General features: G+C 38.3%; 2 protein-coding genes across 2 annotated transcripts in view; one reads left to right on the forward strand and one right to left on the reverse strand.

Moving 5' to 3' along the window:
* The window catches only part of LOC138030004 (proteasome subunit alpha type-1-like), a 29,381-nt gene extending 14,439 nt beyond the window's left edge, over window positions 1-14,942 (reverse strand). The window contains exons 1-8 of the mRNA XM_068877858.1: window positions 14,884-14,942; window positions 14,285-14,329; window positions 13,142-13,186; window positions 12,976-13,032; window positions 3,085-3,188; window positions 1,346-1,434; window positions 939-1,009; window positions 690-773 (exon numbers count right to left, since the gene is read on the reverse strand). Of these exons, the coding sequence (XP_068733959.1) occupies window positions 690-773; window positions 939-1,009; window positions 1,346-1,434; window positions 3,085-3,188; window positions 12,976-13,032; window positions 13,142-13,186; window positions 14,285-14,329; window positions 14,884-14,886 (498 nt within the window). The 5' untranslated portion in view covers window positions 14,887-14,942. The remainder of the gene's footprint in view (window positions 1-689; window positions 774-938; window positions 1,010-1,345; window positions 1,435-3,084; window positions 3,189-12,975; window positions 13,033-13,141; window positions 13,187-14,284; window positions 14,330-14,883) is intronic.
* Window positions 14,943-15,054: 112 nt separating this feature from the next.
* The window catches only part of LOC138030031 (coiled-coil domain-containing protein 112-like), a 22,146-nt gene continuing 16,954 nt past the window's right edge, over window positions 15,055-20,246 (forward strand). The window contains exons 1-2 of the mRNA XM_068877892.1: window positions 15,055-15,269; window positions 15,410-15,531. Of these exons, the coding sequence (XP_068733993.1) occupies window positions 15,118-15,269; window positions 15,410-15,531 (274 nt within the window). The 5' untranslated portion in view covers window positions 15,055-15,117. The remainder of the gene's footprint in view (window positions 15,270-15,409; window positions 15,532-20,246) is intronic.

Below are 20,246 nucleotides of genomic sequence, written 5' to 3' on the forward strand. Positions count from 1 at the left end.
CTTAAAGGCGGTATTATTTATTAGGGATTCTCTCTAGCATCTTTTTATTTTTATTTATTTTATATATATAAATATACATAGATCATTGGTTAGGATTCTTACAATTAGATATTTAAAATATATTATTATGTAAGATATACAATATTGACAGAGGATTGTAATTTTTTTTTAAAGGGATTAACAGGAATTGGTTACGCTTTTTGGGCGCCCAAATTTTGTAATAGGTTTCCAAACAGATGTTTCAATAAACTGCAAACAATAATAGCTATGGTAGAGCCACGGTAATCATTCCGAAGGTCGTGGGTTCAAATCCCACCCTGGTCAGAGTTTTTTTTCTGTCCTTGTGTGGGTAATAATAATCATTATTATTATTACAATTACAATTAAAATTGTCAGCCATTCTTGGAACTGCTCACCTGTTGCGGAAAGTGTTGTGTCTCTAAAGCTACGGGGAGTTGCTGAGACACAATAAACAATACCCCTTAGAACATGGAACAACTGGAGAGAATCAAATAATAATAATAATAATAATAATAATAATAATAATAATAATAATAAGTTGGAAAGCTGAAGGAGACAAAGGACCTTTGGCCATTGGCTATGGATTGCTCCTTTGGTGTAATGTCGGCATAACATCCTCTACAGCTAAAGCGTCACATTACTTTTACATAATAATAAAATTGCAATACCTGCGATCTGGCACCAATTGCCATTGCTTTGCAATCAAAGTAGTTGGCTGATGGACAGGTTTGATAGACGTGAGGTCCCATATCCTTATGGGGAAACAAAAGTGTCAAGTTGCTTTTCTCAAAGTATGTTGGGCAATGAATCAGGTTTAAGTATATATCTTTAAAATTCAAATGAAATAAAATAAGACACCCACGAGCTTTCTATAGTGAAACAAACAAGACATGTGGCTAAAACAAACTTCTACTCACATCATATCCTGCTACAAGAAGACCCACTCCATATGGTCGCCTACCATATCGCTGGGTTGGTATTTGCATCTCTGATCACTGTAGTCAAGTTATGTCATTACAGTAATTTTCATAAAGTTTGATCTTTGATAAAGTTTTGTACACATAACTGTCTAGGACTAGTTTTCCAATCTCTGTTAAGTAATTATTATATAAAAAATGAATCACTGTAAATTTTCATGGAATCTGATTAACTTCTCCAACATCCTACAACATTGCTATTATGGTTGGAAGTTTTCTACTGAAAACTAAGGCAGTGATATAGATGAAAGGATGACAAAAGAATTTTAAGCATTATCTGTTTTGACCCTGATGCTTCTAAGGTATGTCACCAAGAAGGTGAAGGTGAACTATCAAAAAAAAGATACTGTCTCCAACTGCAGACACAAGTCTTGATATGGGCAGCCTCCTATCATATACATACTTGGAATCTAGGCATTCACTCCTCATAAATTTGCTATAAACAGGAGACAAAGACATGAAACAGTTTGTGAATAATACAGAAATTTGTATATACTGAGTGGTTAAAACATCCATTTATTAAGTATAAAAGACTTTTTATTGGTAACTGAAAACCTCGATATTTTATAGTGGAGCTCCACATGCCAAAGGGGTGCACGGAGCACCATAATTTGGCAAGAAAATATGGTAACCCATGAGTTGCTTTTCTCATGGCACTCACTGCTTGTGGGCACATACGCACAACAAAGTTGCCCAATAATTTAATATCAATGTACATGTATTTTTTCCTTCCTTCTCATTGGCCAAGAGCCCACCACATGACCTGCAAATAACTGCCTACAAATAAGTGTTTTGCTGCAAATAATATTCTGCTCATGCATAATAGTTTGCTTTCCTGCGTTTTCAGAAAGTGATTTAATTGTTGGGAATTGAATGATAAAACAATTACTGAACTCAGTTATCACAAAATATCGTGATTTCTCAGTTTCTCGCAGATCAGTTAATTGCCGAAGCTGGATCTGCTCACAACTGAAGCAAAAACCTACATGTAGTAAGTGACAAAGTTCCGCCGATTTTTAGTTTTGCTCAAAACTAGCCCGAATTGTGCAAGTTGACTGGAAATTAACTTAAGAACATTTCCCTGCTATTGTTTTTATCTGATTTCAACTTTATTTTCGAGAAATAAGCAATGCAAAAATACTACCCGCTTTGCATTTGAAAACAGTGGAATCAGCAAAGAGACACTTACCTTTCATTGTTCGATTTAAATTTAATAGGATCAGCTAATGCAACTGCGTGCGTCGGTAGCTCAACGGAATGAAGTGCACAGCAATCATGCGCACAGCGAAGTACACGACAGATCAGTGGTTTGAGCCACCGATTAGACTTATTATTTTTGTTTTGGTTTGCACAGAGCTGTTCCTTTTTTTTGCTTGCTTTCCTTGTTTTTTGCCGCTCTCGTGTTGATCTTCATGAAATTCAAGCTACATGTCATGTAACTTAAATTTCATTAAGGTCAGGGTTTTTTTTAAGTTGATTGCTGACCAGGAACTGGTTTTTGATTGGATCAGAGGCTCAAGCCAGGTTAACTTCTTGTAATCAGGACACCTAAATATAAACAAGGCTTAATTGTTTAGGCCAACTAAAGCTCTTACCAGTCTACTCTTTTTATGTTCAGGTGGAAAACGGTTTGGAAAATATTTGTTCCTGCATTTTTCACCAGTTTCAATCCAAAAAGATGATTGCGATTTCTGGTTGGAAGCTTATTTAGCACTCTCATTTTAAAAGGAGGATTTTAAAAGGTAAATTCATTGTTTAATTTTAAGTACATGTAAGGCCAGTAAGAATAAATAACCCAGGAGCTCCGCTTTTAGGCTTGGCTAAATCTATATATTATGAATGAAAAGGAAAGGAATCTAACTACAACATCATACATTATGACAAAAAAAGAACAGAATGCAAAAAGTGAAGATCAAAGCTACAGCATCTAACTTTGTATTGCTATGTTCAAACAAAGAAGGGCAACTGCAGTTAACGAAAAACCATTAACTTAGATAATGCTACCTGTCTATCCTCACAGTAGCAAATTTTACAGAGACCAATGCATCACGATAAGTTGATCAAAGGTTTTGTGATAAAACATCACCTTAAGAGTCGAGCATCTGCAGTGAGACCAGCAATGGACACAGCCACGTGATCATCAATTGGCAAAATCTTCTTTTGATGTGCGGACAACTCGGATGCAGCTCTCTGAAAAGATTACATGTATTGTGTGTGCAGAACTTAGGCAGCTGAAGAAATGTCTGTGCATTCAAGTAATTCCATATTAGCTTAATCAGTAGTATTTAATATAGACGTAATTTTGTTGTAGTACTGTTAGAAATTGTAGAAGCTCCCTCGTGAAGGATACCACTATTTTCAAGTTATCACCACCTGTGTGTTTTATCATTAAAAAGCAATCAATACAAAAAACCTGTACAGTGGAACCTCCATTTAACAAAGGGGCAGGGGAAATTGGTTTGTACATCTAAAACCTTGATATAAGACATTTGCAGAAAAACAACCAAAATGTTTGTTATATTTTGGTATAATTAATTTTTTTACAACGTTACATGTGTATGTTGCACTACACAGCATTTCTGGATCTAAACAAATACTGTAAACAACATTTGTGCTTTAATGTCTCGTATATGAAGCTACAGTACCCTGTACAGATGTGTATGTTGCAGGTAGTTTTGTCCCTTGTGTTAATTCATTTCCAAACCAAGTCAATTTGTTTCAACCTAGTTCAACTTGTTTCAACCTACACTGTACCTTCTACAAACTGACCTGGGTCTATTTGTTTCAACCAAGGTCAATTCGTTTCAACCTACATGTAGGTTAAAATGTATTCAAACCTTGGTTGAAATTGCAAGAAGTAAAGATAAATGAAAATCCAACAATTATTAGAAAGTACATGTACATTTGCAAGTAAATTGGTCCTGAATCCTTGAATCGCACCAACGCCTTTTTCCAGTTTGAAAACCCTTTAGAAATAAAGCAGACTTCCTTACTTCTGGCAGCTCAAAGATTTGATTTTGCATTTTGTTGCATGCAAATGAAACACAACACGGAATTGCTTTGCTCATTATAGTGTAGCCAGGGAAATTCCGAAAACCACTTGGATTGAAATGCGCGATTCTGTTTGCCACAATGCTTTTTTTGAGTTGAAATCCACGGGTTGGAATGGTACTCACCAGATAAAGAAGGTTTTCCATTTTGTTTGGAAAAGTAATCAGAAATTTTAAGAGATCTCTTCTTTGCATTACTAGTGGTATGTGAAGTCTTGTCGTTCGTATTTATGTTCTTATGTACCATGTGGACTTCTTGGGGGGTTCGTTATAACCGCCAGATTGAATGTTCCTTGATGACCTGGGGCCGGTTCCTGAAAGGTGTAATAACTCTATTCCAGGGATAAATGGGCCTTATTCCATGAATACCTATATTTCCGGAATAAATTCTGTTCTGTTAGAATAGCAGATTTATCCCTGGAATAACTGTTATACTTGGTATAATTTATTCCTCCTTCCAGGAACTGGCCCCAGAGCTATACACAATTCTGCGATTTAAGTACTTTCGATGACAAAATGTTTTTATAAACAGACCGCGTTCAACAAAACTTGCAATTGGAATGCTCGACGAGCCGTGAAGCCTGACATCAAACGACAGACTTTAGCTGATCGAGCTAAAATCAGGACGCACAATAACAAGAGAAACAATAACTTCATGATCTCCCAAAAATCAAGGTTGAAACTAATAAACAATTTGTTTGAGAATCGCCTTATAAACTAAACCCAGTTATTACTTTGGATCAAAATTGACCAATTACAAAACAACGCGTTTTCCTGAGAGGTCCGCAGGAAAAAGAAGCCATTTAAAAGACCTTTACCTCTGCTAGGTTAGAAGCAAAAACATATTTACAATTGTAACGACTAATGCTTCATTCTGTCTATTTATCTGCGCGTTTGTGTTTGCCAGTAACTCTGGTCACTTTCAAATTAATGATTTTTTGCTATTTTTCACTCCGTTACTTTTGTTAAATTATTTTTTGTTTGATTTATTTTTATTCTTGCAAAAAAGTGGGGGGGCTAAAGACCCCCAGCCCCTCCCTCTGTGCGGTCCCTGTGATAAGCAGTATTTAAGTCCAAGCACCCATTTTAAAATAATAAGCTTTCAATAACTGTGATTTAGGGTTGGTCGGCAGTCTGCAAGTGTCAGACACCATTCTCTTTCAATGTCTAGGTCATCCACTTTCACATTATTACCCATTTCCCTGCTATGTATTTGATGTAGCTGTGACTTGTCCACTCATTTGTGGCCTTTCGATTTCTTTCTCCAATAGATTCCAAAAACCACCTCATTAGGCATTTTAGCAAAGGTTGTGGGAACGGTAGGGCTTTTTTACAAGTGATTTCTCTAAGATAATGACACCAATGGTTTGGTGACAAGTTCTTTCCTTTAATTAAACTGCAGAGGTTATCTTTCATTGTTCTATTTGGCTGTGCCATCATCCTTTTCTGCATAGTGCGAATGTTTCGTTTATAGCACTTTCATCACAAATTATTTTCCTTTGTCAGATTAAAGTTTTGACCAAAATCGCACCATCCAGAATAGATGTTCTTGTTTTGTAGCAAGGTCTGATGTTTTCTTTGATCTGAGAGAAAATAGCCATGAACACATGTACTTTAAGTAATGATTTTCAACATAAAGAGAACCAGTTACACTGTAATGCTCCATAGAACAGTTACAGGTTACATATTTTATGAAAATCAATCAGATCTACTGGTATTTGCACATGAGAAAGAAAATCTGTTTGTTACTATGACTGGTATCCCTTGTTCCTGGTGTATTCTGCATAGCAACATCACTTTGTACAGTATTTGTTGTCACTGTTGACAATTTGTCCTTCAGAATAAAGAATTTGGTTTATCAACGGAGTTGATAATGTAAATTGACCACCGTACAGAGATTCTAAAAGCTGACGTTTCGAGCATTAGCCCTCTGACGAAGGGCTAACGCTCGAAACGTCAGCTTTTAGAATCTCTGTACGGTGGTCAATTTACATTATCAACTCCGTTGATAAACCAAATTTTTGTATACTACTTCCCCACCGACGCAGCACCACAGTTTCTTTAGAAACTACCCCTTCCTTCAGAATAAAGAGCCCACTTAGCTTCTTGCAAACAATTTTTCCTTTTGTTGCACTGGGGATAAATTTAGTCACCCTTTACCTTCTTCAAATTATATGTACGCAATGCGTACATGTGTCTACTGCTAAAGCTTCTTTTAGTGCAGGAAATTTACCAAACATGAATTGGATGACTCTTGATGGCTGCTATCATTTTGTGTTGAGGTGTACATGTATAACAAGACACAAAACAGTATCATTATTGCAGAGCAAATGTATTTATTGGCTAGCTTAAAAAAAGTGATTTAAACTGAACGATATATAGCCTGTTATGATTAGGTCAAAATTTAAAAGGACGCTAAATGTCAAAGTACATAATTTGATCAGTTTTGCCATGTTAAAACTTAAGATATTGAAAGTAGTTCTGACTTGTAAGGATTTCAAAATTGTTCTTGTAGCTTTGTGGAATAATAAATTCTATACTAAGTAAACGTAAAGTGAAAACACAAACACAAACACTGTGAAAAAAATAACTGGGACAATAATGCTAACTACAAACTAATTAACTTGTCAGCTTTTCAATGGCAACAAAGGCCTTTGTGTATGGACAACAGAAAAATTTAAGGTTACTGCTAACCGCTAACCATTTTGGTCTTGAATTTTGGAAAATGTTAAAAAGCTAAAATAAGATAGCTTGTTATTTTGCTTTCTTGTAAAAAAGGAATTATTTGAAAATGTTTGTTTCTCACGGAGTTGTTGTAAATTTTGTGTTTTTCGCGACTAAAATGTTTATCCCCCAAGGTGTTATGAGATGTCAACACTTGTTAACACCCATACAGTTTGACCTGGGAATACATTCGGGTATCTTCACTTTATCGCGTGTTGAGTTCGGCATTTATTTGTAGTCCATGAGGTTGTGTTAAAGGAAGATGCGAGGTGATATCATCCTTACTAGGCCATGAAACGCATGAAACGTGGAGAGAAGTCGAAACTCGCTGCTAGCGACAAGGGCTAAGTCAGCAATCAGGTATAAATAATCTATGGCTAATGACGCAGCGCTGAATGCCTCTTTAGGGGGCCTTATTACCTCGATTTTCATTGGTCAGCTGAATCATAGCGGCATGACCACATTCACACACGCATTGACAAGGTGTGAAAACGTGCAAAATCTTTTCTGCCCGAAAACTTGGGGTTAATTTTTCCAGGAATAGCTCCTCTTCAAATGAATTTATGGGGTATGTAGATTTGTCTGTTTTTTACGAAATTTGGGCAAATGATCATCGGATCTTAGTGCACGAAAGTTTGTCAGGCTTTTAAAAAATTCGAAATATTTTTACTTTGGCATGCCTCTGCATGTCATGAAACAAAATTTTCTATTGGTCAACTTCAAAGTGTATTTTCTCGGAAACCAATAGGAAGATCCTAAAAGCCCAACACACTTTCGTAGCCTATAAAGTGCTGATTGATATAGTACAGTTTATTTGGTTGTGTGTGATAATGTGAAGGCCGGTAATTCAGCTAAGTAAACATGTATGGTTTTGAGTTTGAAGCTTTGCTCGCGCTATAGCAAGCCATAATAAACAATTAATGTTCATGTATTCGGATTTTTCATTTTATTACCTTTTCGGTGATATATAGTTTGCTGGAGTTTTACCGAAAATAATGCACTTACACAGGGTTGTATATAAGAGCCGGCAGCCGGCGAAGTTCGCCGGCTTCTCTGTCAGGTTTCGCCGGCTACTTTCATTGTTTGAAGAGTCAAGACATGTAGTAGAGGAGATGATGTTTATGAGGTCTAAACTACTTGGGCTCAATGCAAATAAAAATTTGCAGTTCCTATCTTTTCTGAAAACACATAAAAGACTTCTGACTCAAGGGCAGTTTAAAAACGTTATGCTTGAGACTTTCGTTTTGAAAAAATCTTGCTTCCGTGGCGTTAAAGTAGGAACAATATGATTTGTTGTCTGCCATATTGGATTTCGATATCTTTAAACAGCCACCGATTGTATCTTACCGGAAGGAAAGATCACTCAAGGACGTTTTAGTCCGTGCAAAACTTCCTTTAATCACGCCGCAATCATAAAAAAAACTTATAAACAAAGAAACACTTTCAAAAGGTTTGTTCTCAATCCAGAAGGAAATTTACATATGATGTTCTGCTAGCAACACGCTCAGCCTGCATCCACGCATCTCTTACCACAACTCAACTGAAGAACAAAACTAGCCCCTGATCATTCACTAACCGCTCCTTCGTTTTCACTTCGAACCTTTCAGTTGATCATTTATAGGGAACGTAGAAGCTGAGGACTTGTAGACTTTATTTAAACACTTGAACGTAACACTCCTCGGAGTTAAATCCTACTTGCCCGCGTAAGTGCTCGTCCTCTCGAGGGCATCGCTACGCTTCAACATGACAACGGATCTTTATCCAACGTCACTCTTGATCAACTCTCGCTGCTTTACGGAACTCCTAAACTCTTCGGAAAAAAAACTACATCACTCTTAAACCGCTCGAGTGATTTTCAATTTTTCGAAATTACAACAACCAAGTTCCGCAAGCATATTTTCCCGCTAATTACACAATGGAACGAATGTGTGTCATCTTCGCACCTAAACAGGATCGAAACATCCTTTACGCCATTGGCCAATTAGTATCCTCCAATCAGCTTCTTTATTTAACAACCAATCAGAAGCCTTTGCTGGTCTAGTCCTTCAAAGTATGTGCCATGTTTACAAGTTGTCAAGTGGCAATATTTGCCAGGCTCGTTAGCTCCAGCAAAACCACCAAAAAGATACAAAAAATATCACTCAACTTTTTGTTTATAGGGTTGTATTATTGAAATGTCGCTTCGTCTTTCTTTGAGTAACATGGATTTCATAGTATAATTGCAGCTTGATTCATCCCTCTAATGTCTGAGTTTCATGGCCCAAAATGCCAGGAAATGCATTTTCCGGCATTCAGTTTTCAAACATTTTCCGGGGGAACATGCCCTCGGACCCCCCTGGAAGCGATGGGCTAAAGCCTATCGTGTGCGTCCTCCGGACCCACAACCGTCTACTTTGCAAAAAACTCCCGCTACTTAAAACCTTAAAGAAAACCCTGCTTACAAAAGATTTCCCGAAAGGAACCCCAAAAGGTTAGCAGTAACCTTAATGTCACCTAAAGAAAGAAACTACAGGATGATAGTGAACTAAACAGAAGGATGACGTTCATTACTAACCTAACATACCTTTAGTATGATTTGAGTTTGATTGACGTGTTTGTAACTTTCACCGGCCATTGTCGTTACAGTGAAAGTGTGCTATCTGCACTGTTCATTGTTCCACAAGTTCAGTTATATGATTAGATTAAGGATTGAATTTCAGTTACATGTTTTCAAGTTCAAGTAACCCTCCCGCTATTTTATCAGTGTCAAGAGCCCTTTTGATATCGGTGAAATCTCTCCAACTTTCCACTGCTTTGTGCCTAATATGGCTTCAAAGAGAGGGGGGCTTACTTTCTTCCTCTGATAAGGGGGGCTTATTTGAGAGGGGGGCTTAATAGAAGATTTATGGTAATTCCACACGATTTGAGAAAGGTCTCAAATTCTGCACCGATAAATTGTTTTCTGTTGTCAGAAGCGATTTCATCCAGAAATCAGCGCTTTGTTGACCTCACAAGAGGTCTTCTCTTTTTGAGACGAATGAGTATCATTGACCTTATGTAAAACATAACACTCTCTGTAGCGATTATAGAATTCAGGGCAATCCATATACAAATTACCCAAAGCTTTTGAAGAACGAAACACATAATACTAAGCACTATTGTTATTCAATGATATGGAAATAAGTGGCCCTGCATTCTATAATTTAGCCCACTCTCTTATTACTGCATTCTCTTAGACGGCCAGATTGCTTGGGAACAACTACTAAATTGGAAACCCATGGGCTGGCTTCAGTTACCTATTCAATAATATTGACCAATATTGTCTTCACGCATTGTATCAAGCTCATTATTGACTGCAACAATTGCATCTTAGATGTTGACTGACAGGTTCAACTCTACGGTCAATGGCAATTTCACGCTCAAAATCAGTAACCTTTCCAATGCCTTTGAGAATATCATCATATTCCTTTAACAAGGAAGCTACAATCATGGACAAATTCATTGGGACAGTACAGCGTTTTATCTTTCAACTCAATTTTTATCACATATTCTGGGTTCTTTTGCAACCCCCTCCCCCCCCCCCCCATTCAATGTTGCTTGGGGGAAATGAAGTGAAAATAGTGTGCAGCGCTGAAAGTGGACCAGTTTATGCCCAACATTGATTAGGGGGGAGGGGGAAGGCATTTGAAGTCCGAAGAATGTGCACTGGACTAAAATAAACTCAAGTGTCCCAAACTTGTCCGTGATTGTAGCTTATTCTTATCAGAATCTCATTTGACAGACTACATGTAGAATTCAGAGATGATCTGTAACTTAAAACTAAAATCTGACTAACATCAATATACATGTACTACAGTGGTGACCCTTAAAAATACAGTACTCGACACACATGCTTTTGATCAGAGTGTACATTAAACTTTTCTGCTCTGTATCGCTTAGTGTCTACAGTGCATGTAAGCACAGTAGACAAAAAATTCTATCGGCAACCATCTAACTGTGGATGAGCTGAAATTTTCCTAAGTCTCACTTTGTGTCATTTAGGCATGTGGGAAATGGTGGTTGTCATGAAGGCTGATTAGAGGAGATGTAATCTTGGACGTCTGATGGTGCGAGGGTTCAAATCCTAGGAGCAGCGTGGAATGCTGTGGAAGCTCAAGGTAAGTGACAGTCTGTAGGTAATTACGAAGGGAGAGATAGTAAAGAAGGGAAGGAAAGGGAGAGATTGGAAGAAGAGCAGAAGCAAAGGGAAAGATGGGGGAGGAATTTAATCAATCTCTCTTTTTTCATTATTAATTTTTCTCTTTTATCCCCCCTAAAAATCCATGCCCCGTGAATGATTTCTGTGATCTGTTTCCACAGCACAAGCCTGATAACCTACACGACACTTGTGCTGTTGCCATTAAACAGGTTGAAAGCAAAGAGGGGAAGCAAGAGATTGTGGGCCATGTACTATTGACAATTTCCAGTGTTTCACTTGTACTTTAAACACAAAAGTAAAAATTTCAGTGGAAGTGGCTGAAAAACAGGAAAACAAAGGAATTGGACTGGAAACTCTGTACCTTTTGCCACAAGAAGCCTTCAAAAATAAGGAAGTTGATGAAACTTATAAAAGACAAAGAAGATACATGCATGTAATCTGGATCTGTAGATGAGTTGATAGGGTCAGTGTCTGTATTTATGATGCTCAAAACATTACTGTAACTAACTGTGAAGTTGTTCTATAGTTACAGGATTAAAAGATTTTCGTCCTTGTTGGTCTGTTTCACCTTTTTTTTTGTCAAGTGTTGACATTTCTTCATTATATCTGGGTATAAAATTATTTTACGTTTGGGATCCTGGATTGTGTTCATTACAACAAGGATTTCTTTATATCAAGGTTTGTTACATGTATACATTTGTATGGTGGGTCTGTTCCATACATTTTACTGTAAATTTAACTGGGCTGAAGAATATTGTTCGTTATACTGAGGACTTTGTTATATAAAGGTTTGTTAAATTGAGGTTCCACTGTAGACCCATCTGGCTGTTCCCTTCCCCTACTTCCCAACTCAGCACCATGTATGTCCAGAAACACTAATAACACATGTCACAAATTTTATTGTCCCCTAACCCTCCTCAGCAGATATTCATGAAAACAGTGATTTTTTTCCTGAGAATATCCAAATCTTCTTTACTTTCAACCCTTTAAGGACGTTCGCGCCCAAAACGTTCCCACGTACAGATTTTTTTTAAACTTGCCACGCAGAAAGGTAATGATCTACTTTTGCCAAAAAGGCAAAAAAATGGGGGGTCACCGTGCTCGTTTTCGAGATCATGAGGTGCACTTTGAGAAGCTTGCGTTATTTTAAGACAATCTCTGCTTACAACTGTCAGCAATAAAAAAGCTGCATTAGTGAAATTTAGATCAGGTAAACGTACTCAATTCAACGTAACTAATACAACTAAACAAACTTTTGCAGCTGATGTCTTTTTCTGAGGTAATATAGACCTTGAAAAACGATACATATTAGTATAAGAAAGAAAACTTCGGTCGCACGAGAGCATAAAAGGCGAAATATTTGTAACTTCTCGCGTACAGATTTTTTTGTTTTTTGTTAAAATGGACAAAATCAGAAAAGGAAGTGATCTACAGAAAGAAAAATAGGGGTCACCGAGCATTCAAGAGAGTAAAATCGCTGCAAAGTTCTCAAAGCGATTGTCTTTTCGCACTGTCACGCCATTGCGTGAAATTTCCGAGAAGACCTAGGTCAACAGCTATTCCATAATGCCACCTGCTTTCACGTTACATTCTTGTGGAAAATGTTTGCACCTTTAGCATCGTGTTTACCTTCGTGGCGTGCGATGCATGACGTATGCGTGACATGCATGAAAAAATGCGCAGTAGCAATGGGCGCGAACGTCCTTAAGACCCAAGGGGGGTCCAATTGACAAGTAAAATGGTGTTAGAGTAAAATCTACAAGTGGCCATTGGTTGATATGTACTACGTTTATGCTATTAAATCTAGTATGTATCAACCAATGGCCACTTGTAGATTTGTTACAGTGTTTTAGTGGTTATTGTCCTTTTTTCTTGTTTTCGTATGTAAATGTATGTATTGTAAAGTTTTTGTAAGGCATGTAAAAAATTAAAAAGTAAAAGTAAAATTAAAAATAAATAAAATAAGTGGCCATTGGGAGTTAAAGGGTTGCCAGATATAAAGTTTTTCAAATTCCATGAAACTTACTTTCAATGCCACAATGACTGCATGTGTTTTTGATTTAAGTCCCACTGTTGCTGAGCCCTGCCAAGAGCAAACCATTGGAGATACAAGTAGTTGTTAAAGTGATTGGAAAATATTTATGTTACTTGGAGAGACATCCTCACTTTAATTAGCTAGGGACAATAATCACCTGTTTGACGGCTTCCATGGCATATTCAATTTGATGAATCCGACCCTATTAGGATCAAAACAATAATTTCAAAAAAATCTTTACATACAGTACCTGCCATAGGCAATAAATAAGGGACCATGTTTAATAAAAGACACCTCTCGGTCAATACTTGACCGATACTCAATAGACATCTCAGCCAACGCTTGGCTACGATATCAACCGATATAGCGGCCAACAGTTGACCGGCAATGACCGATATGTTGGCCAAGGTGTCAAGCATCAGCCAGCATGATCCTTAAGTTGTTAGACTATTTGGTCGCCACCTCGACCACAATGGCATGAAAAACGTTGGCGGCATATCGGTCGACTGTTGGTAGTATAATTACCACTTGACGTTTGATACTGGACGAAGCTGTCGACACCTTGGTCGACATATCATTCAGTGACGGTCGGTCAACTGTTGGCCGCTATATCGGTCAATACATGTCCGACATATCACCCAAGTGGCGGCTGATATGTGGGCCTTGCCAATAAATACCATGTTACTAATTGCGAACTTTGTGAATGTCCTTCCCCCAAAACACACACACACACCCCTAATGCTGAAAGTTCTGAATGCTTAGAGCTTTCCAATCTCAAGATCTTGAGGTGAAGCAAAGTGCTCAAACTGACATGGAAAAAAAGTTTTATCAGTGTCAGAATGTAAACCGATTTCAATATTTAACTTTGTGCACTTGACCATGCTTTGTCGACACAGCAACCAATCAGTAACAGACACATTCTTTTCTGCTTTACTGAATTCAGGTAGCCTGTGTGGCAGGAAGAAAAAGGTGAGTCAATCAATGGTTGGCAGAGCGGTGATGATCAACTGACGCCCATGTTGACTAACATATTGACCAACATTGTTCAACATATCGGCTGACAGTTGATTATGTTGGCTGACTGTCAATCAACATGCCAGCCAATAGAGTTGTAGAGCATTCGCTGAGCGTAGCTGGCAATTGAACGACACACATGTCAACCACATATCAATCAAAATGTCGGCTGCATGTTGATTGAAATTTCGGCCGACTGACTGGCTAACCCAATAGAGTTAACCCAAAGATGCCCACAAGATCAGGACTAAATGTGTATTTAAAGGATGGCCATGATAATCTTTACCTGTGGGCTCCAGACAGTGACATCATTATCATACTGATTACGAAACTACAAGAGAAAATATGCACACATGTGAAAAAGACAAAAAGGATGAGTTCAAACCAAGACTATAGATCATTTTCACATGACATCACAGCGGCCATGTTGGTGTACAAGAACAATAGACGTACTCTCCTTTGGGAACCAAACTCTATTTTTATGCATATTCCATGCACACATTTGCTATTGTTTTGTACACCAATATGGCCGCCAAGTCACGTGAGTGAAAACCATCTATTAGAAGGAAGAACAACCTACAAAGGTAGCAGAATAAGTACAATCTTTTCAGTGCCTTTTTCAACTGCCTGGTAACCTATATTTTCTTCGACAGGCGAATGAAGTGTTTTTAAATTAAAAAATCTCTGTCAGATAAAAATGTCTGACGAAAGGTAAAAGCAACGTGACTAAGCAAATTACCAAAATAATTGTTTGAATTTGAACCTTTTCTCTCAACTATACGGCATAAAACAAACAAAATCCTTAGCATTAGATTATCATTAGTTAATACAAAAATGTCGAGAAATATGGAGACAATGAGCGAGATTTAAGCAAAAGAAACTAACCATTGTAGATTGTAGATGGCAAATCTCTGACTCATCAGGTAATAGTTCATGTATGCTTACCTTTCATGTCACAATTCTTGTCGTGACCCCGATCCGTATGGTCAGCAAACATTGTACGTAAATAACGAAGGTATGGACCTTAAGTAGAGGGTATTGAAGTGTATTATAAGAAACCAGAAAAAAAATGGCGGCCGTTTCCGGTGTTTTTATAAGTTTTGTACGTTGAAAGTTTTTATGAAAATTAGTCTTCTTCAGGAGTTAATTTTTGATATGAATAACAGAGCTGATCCAGGGGGAATAAATGACCCTGATTATTCCCGGCAACCCAAAACTCTTCAGCAGAAGAAGTGGGAGTTCTTTGACAAGTTAGAACAGCTTGAGCAGAAGTAAGAGTTTATGAGTTCTTTCAGCCTTCAAATTAATAATAATGACGATAAGGATAATGATTGTGATGTTTATGCAAGGATTGAGGCATCAGTTTTTGTTTTTCGACTTTATTTTTGTGGATTCCATGTACATTTTGCAGGCTTTCCGCTCTTGAAAAGGAAGGCAATGCCTTATTCTACAGCAAGCGCAGTGAATTTCGTAAAGATTATTGTGAGCTTGAAGAACTTTATTTGAAAGGAACTAATGACAGGAAAACAGAAAGTAAGTTGGTTATTCTAAGAAAGAAAAACGCTGGTTCATTGTTACCCTGGATGCCAGAGGTTTTTTTCTCTCTTAGAGCGACGGAATAGCGAGTCGCGAAGCGGCGAGAAAAACCGGGTGTCCGGAAAACTAAGACCTAAGACCTAAGACCTAAGACCCGGAAAACTAAGACCTAAGACCCGGAAAACTAAGACCCGGAAACCTAAGACCCGGAAAACTAAGACCCTTTTCATTTTAGTTCTCAAAGCAATCCCTGGGCCGTTTAAAAAGGCGCAAACATATAATAAATAAATGCGAAGGAAATCGGGAATAAATCACGCGCAAAGCAGCAAATAAGCCATAGAAAAGAACGGCACCAAAAAACCCTGTATTCCTGAAAGAAATTTTATGTATATCCAAAAAATTAAGATCGATTTTGAGACGACAAGAAGGCTTTATAATGACGGCGTTGGAAGAAAATCTAGCAGCGTTTGCTTGATAATTATTCACGCCACAACCGCGAATGTCACGCCAGGCGAGTCAAGGCCGCATGACAATCCCGCATTTCAGAAAGGAAAAAGAAATCGTTGTTCTAAAATGCCTCGCCTGCAACTGAACCAATTGTTCATTTGTTCTTCGGAAATTATTGCCAGTCGGGTGTTACGTCCTGTTGGAAATCAACGACGGGTTTTTCTTTGATCGAGCTCTGTCACGAGCCCTTGTAAACAAATTCAAAGGTCAACAGGGTCACATGCCCTACTGCAAATCGCGCTGGTGGCACTGTTTTCGTAAGAAAGGCAGATCCAGCATCCAAATGTAGTACAATTTAAGGGAATCTGCTTAGTTCCAACCGCCATTATGTTGGAATATTTCGGGTTAAGTGTTAGGTGTCAGGTCTTAGTTTTCCGGATTCCCCACTAAAAATCCGGAAAACTAAGACCCGGAAAACTAATACCTAAGACCCGGAAAACTAAGACCCGGAAAACTAAGACCCTTTTCATTTTATTCTTGTTTTTGGTACTTATATTGTACGGCTGGAACTCGGGGACCTTTGTTAGAAAGTCCGAGCACGTTCGTTCTGTTTTGAAAATCTAAAAATATTTTGATTTTAATATGTCCATAAGCAAATTGATATGTAAAGGTTCTCAATGTTTTAAAACCCTCCATAACATTGCCATGTGATTCTTACAGAGATCTTAATACCGTGTACTAATCTTTCGGGACAAGGCCTAACTGACACCCATGATTTTTTTTTTAATTTTTGAATAAGCTCAGCAAAATTTCAGAGATGTTTATGCGACTGCAAGAGGAGGTTCCACTTATCATAGAACCGAATAAGCCTTTGATCGTTCAATTAAATACGCTTTACATTATTACCTTTGTTACCTTTTAATTCAATGCACAGACGCCAAGTTAGAGCTTCCTGCTTCCCACCCCTCTCAGTCCCAATCTGTTGACCTTACTATTTGTTTACACGCGCTCACGACAGAGATTCCGCCGTTGATTTCCAACAGGACGTATCACCTGACTGCCAGTAATTTCCGAAGAACAAATGAACAATTCGTTCAGTTACAGGAGAGACATTTTAGAACAACGATTTATTTTTCCTTTCTGATGAAATGCGGGATTGTCATGTGGCCTTGACTCGCCTGGCGTGACATGATTTGCGGTGAAGAATTATCAAGCATTGCTAGATTTTCTCCCAACGCCGTCATTATAAAGCCTTCTTGTCGTCTCAAAATCGATCTTAATTTTTTGGATATACATAAGATTTCTTTCAGGAATACAGGGTTTTTTGGTGCCGTTCTTTTCTATGGCTTATTTGCTGCTTTGCGCGTGATTTATTCCCGATTTCCTTCGCATTTATTTATTATATGTTTGCACCTTTTTAAACGGCCCAGGGATTGCTTTGAGAACTAAAATGAAAAGGGTCTTAGTTTTCCGGGTCTTAGGTTTCCGGGTCTTGGTTTTCCGGGTCTTAGGTCTTAGGTCTTAGGTCTTAGTTTTCCGGACACCCGAGAAAAGCCTCTGGTACAGGCCGTTAAAAAGCTCACTTCCATGCAAACCAACTTACTTTGATTGACCTCCAGAGTAAGAGCTTATTTTAGAAACTTGGCTAACCGGTTTTAGTAAAATCCAACTAGTGGTCTATTATCAATGCTGCGTTCTGATTAGTTGAGCTACTAGTAGGCTATTTGTTATAGCTCACTAGTAGCGAAAAGCACCGGCTTTGAATTAAAGTCTAGCTTTAACTAGCGAAAGATGTTTTGTCTCGATATTTTTTTGACCAACTAGTTGGATTTTACTAAAACAATTATTCCTCTCGCCCTCATGGCCTCTGAGTCAATAGCCCATTCTATTGACTCAGAGCCCATTCGGGCTCGAGGAATAATTGTTAATTATTCACGTGATAAAAATATTTGTGCAATATTTACAGGTCACTTTACTGGGAAATTCTCACGGTCGAGTCAATAGATCGTTTTCACTGTCACGATCGACTTCAAAAAGATGCTTGGACAAATTCATAACATTTCTGATGTGCAGTCTATTATTTGTTACAAATGCAAACGTGAAATGGAGAAATAAGAAAATTGCATTCAAGTCCTGGAATTAGAACTGAAAAAAAATTAACTTTAGGGTTTTAGGGACAGTCCGTGGAGCAGTTTCAATATGACTTGAGGCGTTGAGGTGTAAAGATGTCAGAAGCTCATACCTTCACCAAATTCCCAAACTAAATTAATGCATGCTTGTTCGATTACACCCCCTTTAACTGGCCACCCAACAGCAAACATTCATCCAGCATCAAAGAGACGAATTAACCTCAATCTGCCAGCCATGAATTCGTGATTATTGTGTCACGATCGCTACTTTCACGTTCATAGTCTTCTTGTATTACACCAGTGAAAAACTGGTTTGATCAAGTCCCCCTCGACCTAACCAATGGCAATCCTTATAAAAAACGATTTGTCGATCGACCAATGAAATCTCCAGGGTCAAAAATTGACTCTGGAAGTGGAAAGTGCGACGTGATTGGGGCCGCATCTTCAGAAGGCTTAACAGCCTGTAACAGAGGTTTTTCTCACCGCTTCGCGACTTGCTCTTTTTATAGCAATAAAATAACCTCTGGAATCCAGGGTAATGCATTGTTGCAACACCCAGAATAAAAAATTTTTCAGTGTAAGGAAACTAAAAGGAGTGTTCAGGCACTTAGGGTTTGGTTTTGTGATGGTCTTGCATAGGCCTGTTGCAAGCCATAAATAAGTTGGGGGGCCTATAGAGCAGTGCAGGGATCCCAAACAGAGCCCCCCTTACCTTACAGTGCCACTTTACTTTTCAATAATTATGGTAGCTATAATTTTAATGTAAAATGTTTGTGTAGACTTTGAGAGCAAAGACAACTTCCTGCAATATCTTTGGCAGTAAACCTTTCCAAAAACCTGTTCTCTGTTGTCCTCACCTCCGATAAACTCTTTGGCAGCGGCTTTAGTACTGGTTGTGTCCGTCCGATCTTTGTGCACACGAAGCAGCATCAGATGGTTAAGTCTTGCATCTCCAGCTTTTGATTGTTAGTAAGTTGTCACTTGCTTTAAGGCAGAAAATGATCTTTCGCTGGCAGCATTCACAGGCATAGCAAGTAACACCTTCCCTTGGTGCAAACTTCACTTAACCCTTTAACTCCCAGTGGTCACTTATAGATTTTACTCTTTCTAACGCCAGACAATGGTTTTACTCGTCAATGGGGGGGCCTTGGGCCTTAAGGGTTAAAACTAATTTTTGGGGACTATCTACAGTGTTGGGATTGGAAAAAGGTGACAACATCATTTACATTAATTATTAAGTAAAGTACGATCGTCCCGGTGAGTGTAATCTTGAGAAGGACTGTTTGAGATGACATTGACTGACGTTTCGACAACCTGAGCGGAAGTCATCTTCAGAGTCAAGTGATTTGGGTAACGTCAGTAGATACTATAAGAACTCCGGTCGTAGATGTCATATCACAAATAAGTTGACCCATGGCATCTACGACCGGAGTTCTTATAGTATCTACTGACGTTACACAAATCACTTGACTCTGAAGATGGCTTCCGCTCAGGTTGTTGAAACGTCAGTCAATGTCATGTCAAACAGTCCTTGTCAGGACCACCCTTACCGGGTCGATCGTACTTTACTTAATGATATGACTCCTGGGTTCAAACCCTTTACAATTTACATTAATATTAGATGGGTCAAATCCCATAGGTTCTGCAGTTTGTGTTAATAGTCGTATCTGCCCTTCTGACTTGAAATAACCTAAATCTTCACCATACGTGTTTAGCACTCAAGCAAACTCAACATCACATGCTTTACTAGCAGAAGACTTCAAGAGGAGCTCCTGGATATTCTCGAAGATCTTTGTGATGTATTACCGGTATATTCACAATCAATGAAACACATTATCAAGATGGTGGAACCAAGAATTTAATGAAACACAAATACCTTGTGTACCTCCTTATTTGATGGATCACGTGACCCACAATGTATGTTGCACCCAAGGGGAAACCGAACAATTTCCTCCCCCACAAATTTATAAGGTATACAGGGTACAGACTATGATAAAAAAAACCGGTATAAATTCAATACAACTAGTGTCCAAAGTCTCTAACTGTTCATAGTGAGTGTACAGTTCAGTCAAGAACATAGCCCTTCAATTGTAGTGTTCGACACTAATGCTTGCCCGATTGCCCTGGGGCAAGCGA

Source organism: Montipora capricornis, chromosome 2 (assembly GCF_036669925.1).
Source record: "Montipora capricornis isolate CH-2021 chromosome 2, ASM3666992v2, whole genome shotgun sequence".
In the NCBI taxonomy this organism is placed as follows: Eukaryota; Metazoa; Cnidaria; class Anthozoa; order Scleractinia; family Acroporidae; genus Montipora; species Montipora capricornis.